Consider the following 10,096-nt stretch of genomic DNA (forward strand, 5'->3'; position numbering starts at 1 on the left):
CTACTCATGTTAAGCCCAAATTTAATGTGCTAGGCTGATAGGCATTATGCTGAACAAACCAACTATGTAAAACAAACAAACCAGCTGTGCATAACAGAATCTTTACATGCAGACATGCAACATTTCATAGAATTCTGCCTCGGCTAGCTGCCAGATCAGCAGGTTAGCTACTCAAATCCCAGCATGCTCCCTTGTTCTCTAAATTAGGTGACACAGGAAGAAAGTGCAATGATTTCACTGGCCTAACCATGGCAAGACTCCATTGCTTCCTTTATCACCTTGTGCTGAGTAGAAAAGAGTTTTTCCCAGGCATTTCCTCCCCAAATAAGGGCATAAGACACACAGTTTAACTAGTTTAAATGGCTGATCTACACCATAATCTATTCAAGTAAGCTACATATTTTAAGGAGTGAGCTGCACTAGGCAACCATATCAACCTTGTTTATCCTTGCCTGCACATGTAATGTGCCAAGAGGTGCTAAGCTTCATCCCCATCCCATAGTGTCCTGTAAGCATCTGCAGGCTTTAGGACAACGCTGCTCAGTGCCTGCCAAACCGCTCAGGAGAATGGTGAACACTCTTATCTCTATGTAGTGCAATGTATTATAATGCACTGATAAGTGGTGGAAGCAAGTTCCCCCACCCTCCAAGGCTGGTTTTATCAAAACTTCATCAGCTTTGTGCATAATCTATTCAACGACAGCTGCCCAAATAGCTCCTTTCCAGACCCTTCAATGAAGAAGCTTGGGCCACATCAGCACTAGTTGGAGGCATAACTACTTACTCTCATCAGATCCTTGAAATCCCTTCTAATAAAGGGGACACTGCTTGTTTGGATCATTCCAAGGTGCAAAAGCAAGACTCATGGGCAATTGCTTTCCCTCTATACCTGACAGTCTTGAGCCCTCTAGACCTGACAGTCCAAAGCATCTCACGCTTTCTGATTTGCTTAAAAGTGTTCAACCCTGCCAATCTTGTAATGTGCTTCATTTGTACAGGAAAGGGAGCTGGGACAACTGGATCCATGTTTATAGTGCCATGAATGCCTCTGAAATTACAGGGCAGGGCCATCAACCAAGACACCCATTTCCTCAGCTGGTTACGCAGCATCAAGCAGCTCCATCCACAAACCATCAACTTCAAGTCCCCCATTGTAATCTTTTAGCTAGCAGATAACCAGCAGTTGATTCTGCTCAGCCTCTATGTGGAACATTTCCTGGTGGCACAGATGCTCTCCTTTCATCTACTGTTTTTCATACTAAAAGTCCCACCCCCCCATTCTTCACCAAATTCCTCTGTCTTAGACATCCCATCCTACATTAGTTAATGCTAGTAAAAGTTCATGACCACTGTATCCTCATTGTGTCAATCTACACTTTTTCTGGGGCTGCCCTTGGCCATCTGCTATGCCCATATACAGACTCCCAATATTTGTTTAAATAGCCTGCTCCTGGACTATTTTAATGACTTTAAAAAAATATTATTGATTTTATGGTTTTGTGACTTTCAATGTATTTTTTAATGTTGTTAGCCGCTCTGAGCCCATCTGTGGGGACGGCGGGGTATAAATCAAACTAAATAAATATATAAATAAAATACATAAACAGCACTGTCTTAAGAAGAGTAATAGCCTTCTAAGTCCATTGAAGTCATTGGGCTTAGAAGTGTATAACTCTGACTGGTATTGTACTGATAAATGCCTCTTAAGTCTAATGTTTACACTGGGCCAGCAAACCAGTATTCATAACTTTTAAAATATTTTATTTTAATTTTGGTAACAATTTTAGGAACATTTTAGTGGGTAGCCATGGTGGTCTGCAGTAGAACAGCTGTAAGTGAGTCCAGTGACACCTTAAAGACCAACAGGTACAAAGTGATTGACTATTGATTGGCATCTGAAGAAGGGAGCTCTAACTCTCGAAAGCTTACACTCTGAAAATCTTGTTGATCTCTAAAATGCCACTGGACTCAAATCCTGTAATTTTAGGAACAGTATATCCAAAAGAAGAAAGCTTAAAGGAAATTTAATTCCAATGAGCATGGCATATAAGAGTATAACCTATGTAAATATTGGCCCTGAATTTGCAATGCAGTTTTCATATGCAGGACAGCCAAAGCATAGTCATTCTGATGTTCATTAATTGTTTTCCATGTGTAGCAATTTAGAAGAATAATATGGAAAGTTTGGGGGGATTTCCAACAAGATATTCTATTTTTTTCTAAATATATATTTTCCTAACTTTTTACCCTTTCACAACAGCAGCAAACATTCCCTGTACATTGATAATTTATTCCAGAATAGGCATGATGTTGGTGAACATTCCATGACATTATATCAACTCAGCCTGGTGACTGGTATCAACTATGTTTACCTTCAGTGATTTCCCCTCTCACATTCCTGTGACATTTTTGAAAAAGTTGCATAACTGCTCTTTTTTCAGCAAGTCTATATATTTTATGCTTTAATTTGTCATTTCTTTCATATCTCTGTAGCCATAGTAATTGCCCTAAAGTGACATACATATTGAAAACCTAAATTTAAAATTTGGATAAATAGCATTCTTTAGAAAAGCAAATTATGACAGTTCATAAATGAAATGTACAGGCCATGTATTGAAAAGAATGTTCATATCTCCAAACAGGATAGTATACACATTCTTCCCAAGCATTCGAGCAGTCTAAGCAAGAAAAATTCCATATATTGTATCATGACAATTCCTGAGAGTATGTGGCACATGAATCAACTTTGCAAATAGTTACTAATCCATAAAATATCCACAAAGCCTTGCTACCCACACGTCTTAGTTATGTTTCTATTTCAGACACATTAATAGCCTGAGGGAAGACCTAATTTGTTTGCAGCCACTTCCCTACCTGATGGTCATCTTAGAATGGATTGTTTGACACACCGCAGACAATGACTTCTACTTGTGCTCAGCATCATAGCTACTTAGTTTAAGTTTCTGCCCTACAAGATGGTCAGTTGACTCATATCTCATTATAGTCACAGAACAGTGCTGAAGGTTAAATTAAACGCTAAGGGTTTTTCCAGGGTCATCTATCCAATACAAATTCTTATTCAAACTGGTATTGACTACACCATATGAGTAAGTGAAGAAGAAATGAATGGTATGTGGAGTTGGCTTGAACAATAGGCAGAACCAAGGAAACATTTAAACTACAAATAAGACAGATGTGGAGAAGAAATCTGAAGAGACACAGGACAGAGACAGGCACCCGAGTGGTACAACTGCCATGTGTGTGCACGTGTATAACCACTCACTGGGTGTGTTTTTCTTTTCAATCCTCAGGAAGAGGCAGCCAGAATTCTCGCCCACCAGCCAGTGTCCGTCGGCACATGTGCAGCTTTGAAAAACCCCAAACTGCAGTGAATGTGTAAGAGAAGCTGCATGACAAACAGTGGATTTTTTTTACCCATTGTTTTCTCTTTCTCATGACTTTATCGTTACTGATAATGGGACAAATGTGGTGCATGCCATTAATGATGAAAAGTTACTTATGTGCCCCATTTTTCACACTGCCTTGAGTCTTGCTTGTCCATATACTTTTCAGAGGACACTGTGGAATCGTTTTTGAAATTTTTTTTGTTGTTTTTAATGCTTTCTCACTTCAGTGTTTGCTGACAGTTACAAAGAAAAAAGAAAAAATATTTTTTCTTGTTAATTTTTCTTTTCCCCCTCATCTTACCAACACTTTCCCCCTTTCACAGTTTTGCATGGAAGTGAAACTATCCTATCTTCTTTCAATGACCACTTTACATTTTCTGCATCTTTGTTGTGCCCTATTCTTCTTCACAGCCCTGGTCGGTGAATTTCAGTTGCCTGTCGGGGAGGGTTTAACAACACATGGGTTTGGTGAAGGATGCAAAATACTGTAGGTGACTAGGTTGCAGGATTCAGGTGACCATAAGGAATGCTGAAGGAAAAAATAAAAATGATGAAAGATCCTGTTATAACTTGTTCACTTTTTTCTCTTATCAAGTTTAAATAGGTTTACTGCTTATAGGTGCCAACAGTCAGAGATGTGAAACTGATAAAATTATTTAATAAATAGAATTTTCTTAGACAAAACTATGTTACATGCCTGAGTTTATAGTAAAGATTTAAACTATTAGGCATACAGTTATTTCTGATTTTGTATGAATGAAGCATATATTGCAGTACTTACTGGCAAACCTAGATCATACATTCAAACTCCATTTGAGAGACTGAAACACCATTAAGATCTGCATACAACACAAAATTTTAACCAAAAATGTAAACAATATAGGTGCAATCCAATATTACTTGCTTTTCTGCAAAGCAAGTTAAAATATGGTGAGCAGTGGAACAGGGCTCAGTTTGGTGTATTTCACCTATAGCAAAGTATATAGATTTTTCTGTAATGTATAATTCCTGTCCCTGCCTCTTGTTATTATTTGGATGTCACCCTTCAAAACATGGTCTGTTGCAAATAAATTCAAAATCAAAATTATCACAATGGAAAACTCAAAATGTATTAGTTCTGTGTATCTTGTCCATGTAGACTTTTTTTGTTGACGTGTATGTGTTGTCACAGGTCTATGAACTGGTATGGCCATTCAGACATTGTTGCTTAGGGCAGTGCTTTCTTTTTATTTTCCCTGTGTATATAGAATTATCGAACCTGCTCCTACGTACCTATAACACCTCTTTGGTCAAATATCCCATCTCATTAATTTAATGCTTTATCAGATCCAAACTTGGAGCTTACTTCATTTTCCCAGTCCTAATATCATAAATAATAAGTCCTGAATGGGGAAGAGGTTTTCTTTGAATCTCTTTGCCAAATAAAATAGGTTGAAAACCATTTCTGTTAAGACTCTCTGTCCATGTAAGACTTGTCACCTTGTCAATGGGTCTGTAGAGATGAACTTCAAAACCATAGAGTCATAAAATGCTGGGAAAGATTATCTAACATTTTCCCCCAGTGCAAGGCAAAGCCATCCACCCTTCAATGGTCAACCTATACCATCCAAACATACTACGGCAGAAAGCAGACATCTCATATGCTTGCAGAAACGTCGTGATTCAGGAAAGGATGAGAAAACCCCAAATATACATCCAACTCCAAATACATACCAAGCATGATCTTGAAAATATTCTTTCTAAGAATGCATGTTGCATTGCCACATGTTTATGATGCTTCAATCCTGATCTGAATCTACAAACACAACCAGCTCCTTATAAGGAAGCCTATGACTGGGTCTCATGAGCAGTAATATCATGGACAGACACATAAGTAGAATTACTTTTTAAAGGGTTATTTTATGTATTTTAAAAGGGCAACATTCATCACATCCAGAGTCACAAATGCAGTCAACAAGAGGAGCTCCTGAGAATTGTTTAGTTCTTCAGAAACAGTGCTGCTTAAAGTCATGTGTGCATTGCACTGCATTTTGCCTTGCTTTAATTTGGTGTGATGTTGATTCTCATAGTAGTGTCTAGGTGTTCTCATAGCATAAGCATATTCGTGGCAACTTCAGGCAAGAGGGGTGTACATATGGTTTTTCTTTCATCACCCTCCTAGCTTCCCGTTCCCCCACACGCATAGTCTTATGATAATTTAAAACAAAATATATTTATGTATTCATAAGCATCAGCTATGCCTGTATTTGTATTTAATACATTTTTTCATCATAATGAATGTTGAAGTTGAAGTTGTGTTACAGTTCAATGTAATCTTGGTGGGAAACCCCTTCATATTTCATGTTTCTAATGAGAGAGGGGCATAAATGTGTGAAAGCAAGTCTGATCTATTTTTTTTAATAGATGCCCATTTTTTAAAAACCAAAGCAGTTATCCAGTATTATTTTTTATCATATCTAAACCAATTCCCATATATTATCAAAGCGAGAGATGCAAGTCAGATGGATCAAAAGCACACAATAGTTGCAGATTGCAGATAAGCTCCAGATGTTCTATGACTCTAAAAACTTGTTTTACAGTTATCTTATTTTTATTCTTCACATGATAGTTTCTTTGGGTTTTTTTGAGCAGATGTAGGGAACAGCCATTGTTAGAAGGAAAGGCTTTGATAAGCTTATCTTGTCCTGATGAGTTACTATGAGTTCATTTACTGTAAAAGCACTAGAAGTTTTGATATCAATTGAACCAATGAAAAGTCCAAGTAAACATGGTTAGGCTTGGGCTGCTAGTGAGAATCTGAAGAATTTAGCCTACTATATTGTGCAAGTTTTTCTACTTTTCACAATATAATTAACATCCTGCTGCTTACTGAAAATGACAATCATGACTGGTTGAATCCCTTTTGATGGTATAAAGCCATTCCCTATGCAATGGTGCCATAAATGGAAACCCAAAGCTTCTACAAAGGAGAAATGAGTTTTTGCTTTTAATTGACTGCATTAAAACAGATTTTGTATAACTATCAGGAAAGAATCCCTAACAAACAAGGATATTTCAGTTATGGAGTAAGTTTTTCTAGAGGATTATTGTATCTTTTTCCTTAGAGCGTTTTCAGAATAATGGATGAATACCAGTTGGAGGTGGTATAGGTTTAGGGATTTTTGTCACAGAAAGGGAATAAGCTAGATACATCCCAAGGTACTGCTAACATAGGTGAGTTGAATACTTTCTTTGTTATGGTTTAATTTAGAAATACAAAAACAGATAGTGGATTGAATTAGGATTCCATATCATAGAACTGCCCGACAAGCATGTGAAAGAAAAAAAAGTTTATATGGCTTTTAGAAATGTGAAGTGGATGGCATTTTGAAATACATCTTGAAATGCTTTAATGATGGCAAACTAATGGCAATACCTTCTGTTATCCACAAAGTAAAAATAAGTTCCTGATTTTTAGAGATCTCCAGAACTTCTAGGGAAGCTAAGTCAACATTTATTAGAAAATGTTTAGTCCAGTAGAACTCTGATAGAAACAATAATGCAAAATTGTCTTAACAGTTACGATCAAGAGCTTTTGTTGTAGCTATTTGGTGGGATTGCATGTTTTGAGATATGCATTGCTGCCACCAAAATCTACAGTTTTTTGCCTCTAATTCCTCTGACTCCAATCATGTAGGCTTGGTTTTGTAATTAGGTGAGGTGAGGTGGCAGATTTGGGGAACAGCAACCTTCACCTCTTTGACTGTCATACTCCTTTCACCCATGCTTCCATTGCCTTCATGTCACCCTTACATCTATCCAGCCCAGTTCCACTGTCTGCACCTGCCCATTAGTGAGATGCAAGAGTATGGGAAGTCTTATTGGGCATGCGTGGCTTGCTCTGATTTGCTGCGGAAACAAAGAGAAAGTAACCTTCAGGTCCTGAGTGCAGGGAGGAGAGTCAGGCTGATGGGAGGGGCAGCTGGAGAGACCTCCTCAGGTGACTCCCCCTGTTCAACAGCAACTATATTAATGCATAGTAAAGGAATATGTAAGAACACCACTGTATTCCCACTCTTACCCAGTAACGAGAGGCAGAGCTAAGCAGTTTGGTGATAAGACTATTCTCAGTGCTGCAGTTTGTAGCGGCAGCCATGTATCTTTATGTAGTTCTTCCCATGGAGTCTTGGGCTAATGGAATAAGTTGGATCCACTTACTCACAGCAATAATTGTTAGATTTGGGCTCTGAGAGTTCATTGTTACAGAATACATCTAAGGACATCTGTAGGATTGTTTTATTGTTTGTTTATAGTCTGTTTATCTGTGCCTAACATAAATACAAATAAATCCATCTTTATTTTATTTATAGTTCTAATGGCAAGTCTGTGTCATGGTCTGAACCAGGTGGGAGACAAGTTCCTAAGGGGCAGCATATGTGGCACAGACTCTCAGTGCATGTGAAGAGCAAGGAGCCAGGATGCAATCAGACCGCAGTAATCAAGCCCCTAACTAAAAGCTATCCAGCCCAAGGCAAGAGCCTAACTTTCTCAGATATCAGCAGTAAGACTCTCTACAATGTGGTGGAGGAAGAAGAGCGTGAGCCAGTGTGCTTTAGCCAGCTGAGTAGTCCTCCTACAATTGTGCACAGGCGAGTCACAGTGACACCTCCACTGCAAGTAACAGCAGAGGAGACCCGCTTGTTCTTGTCTGAACAGAGTCCCAAAAGCCTACCACCACCTCAGAGATCCATCATGGAACAGTTGCAAGGTGTGGTTAACAAATTTGCCACTGGCATTCCTGACTTCAATTCTGTGGTCCCTGTGCCTGGTACAGGGAATGGAGTGAGACCTATCTATCACCCTCCACTTATGCAGCAGCAGGTATTGCCACTCCAAATGGGCACGTTCAGCAAAGAGCCAGTTTTGCCCCCAGCTGAGGAGGAGGGAGACGATGAGGAGGAAGAAAATGAGAAGTTTAAACTCATCCCAGAATATGTGTATGAGAGGCCAGGAGATCTTGAGGAGGATGAAGATGAGGAAGAGGAGCAGGCAACCAGCAAACTGACTCTAGAAGACTCACCAGCACTGACACCGCCATCTCCCTTCCGAGACTCAGTGGCTTCAGGCAGCTCTGTGCCCAGTTCTCCTGTTTCTGAATCAGTGCTTTGCACACCTCCCAGTGCAATCTATGCTTCAGTCGTCCTGAGAGATTATAAGCAAAGCTCATCCACCCTGTGACACAGAGGCTCTTGTGATTAAAGTGAGTGGACATTGTCTCCTCTTTTGGCTCTGATTTGCAAGGAGAAACAGCACAAGCCACACAAGGGCACAAGAAAGCATTAAAAAAACATGCTATTGCATATATGGATGGGCAAAAATTTGCATCCTGCACTAAATCCACGAGAGGGCTCCAAATCGTTATCTGTTGTGTTTTCTTTTTCTTTTTCTTTAAAAAAAAGGGAAAATGTCATATCGTATTTAAAAGTATTGTATTCTGACAAGACAAAAAGAATTTTGACAAAGCACAAACCCCACATATAACTTCTATATCAAAAACAAAAATACAAAAAAAGATAAGTAAGTGTTCATGTTCTCTGTCACACACTCTTGGCAACACTTGAATACGACAGCCTAATACAACCATAGAGAAGGTTTAGCACATCTCAAGGCTGTGGATCTTCACTGAATGCAGTTGACTCTAATGCAGCACCAAGGAAAACAGATGCCTCTGTGCATGGTGCACTTAAGTGTATATTTTGGTGTGCTTTCTTAGGTGGGTGACCTGTTATCAGAAGGTTATGGGAGGGGGGGGAAAGATAGCATGTGGGCAAATAGCTTATAAAGAATGTATAGAACATTAGGTTTAGATTTTTCCCCCTTTTCAGAATAAACATTAAAAAGACGATAAAAGGCTGCTTATACAACCCACAGCTGAAATCTCTGTCCTCTTGAATATGTAGATTTGCCCTTTTGTAGAAAATTGCAAACCAGGGGGCTATACTGTTAACATTACATTTCCTGTAGCAAAACAATATTTACCAACTCAGCTTTCATAATCAAATGCATTTGCCATGTGATTACATCACTTGTTTGTGTTTCTTTGAGAACAACATAAAATAATTATATATTTTGAACAACAACTGCAACTTTAAAACAAAAAGCAATTCTGATATTGGCTCATTAGATTACATGGTAGATGCAAGAGAGTGAGTGTATGTTTGTGTCTTTGTGTGTGTGTGTAACTGTATAGAATGTTTGTATAGAACATATAATAACTGCCACTGGATGATTGTCCTATGAATATACTATCGATATTTTTATGTTTCAAACATGTTTTCTATTGCATTGTTTAAAAAATATATATTATAGATCTTTGAAGGTTTGTATGCTGTGCTGAAACATTTTTAATAATCTAAGCCTTCCCTTATAATAGGGTGCTTGATTTTGCTGATATTTCTGCCATGTGTAATTCAGCTGTTGATAATAACCAGTGCTCCTATAATTTATTTCGTGTATTTTAAACAAATAAATGCATCTCTTTTAGCAACCTTGGATGTGCAAGTATTAAAACTGTAAGGCAAAATGGTTTTAAAATATTTTGCAAAAATCTCTTCATTGCTTTTTGCTGTGGACTGAAATATAGTTCTGTACACCATTGTTCCAATGTTCCAGGAAATAAAAAAGAAGCACCAATTAGAGGGGGAAAATAA

At 38.4% G+C, this 10,096-nt stretch overlaps 1 protein-coding gene across 3 annotated transcripts in view; it reads left to right on the plus strand.

The window, feature by feature from the left end:
- The window catches only part of GRM1 (glutamate metabotropic receptor 1), a 308,061-nt gene extending 299,437 nt beyond the window's left edge, over positions 1 to 8,624 (plus strand). The window contains exon 8 of one of the 3 annotated variants that reach the window (XM_054977650.1): positions 7,757 to 8,624. In XM_054977650.1, coding sequence (XP_054833625.1) covers positions 7,757 to 8,624 — 868 coding nt within the window. Of the gene's footprint in view, positions 1 to 3,311; positions 3,397 to 7,756 lie in introns of those variants that run through there. The other 2 variants (XM_054977658.1, XM_054977668.1) reach the window with 2 other exon arrangements.
- Positions 8,625 to 10,096: the final 1,472 nt, after the last annotated feature.

The sequence above is a fragment of the Eublepharis macularius genome, chromosome 1 (assembly GCF_028583425.1).
Source record: "Eublepharis macularius isolate TG4126 chromosome 1, MPM_Emac_v1.0, whole genome shotgun sequence".
NCBI lineage: Eukaryota > Metazoa > Chordata > Lepidosauria > Squamata > Eublepharidae > Eublepharis > Eublepharis macularius.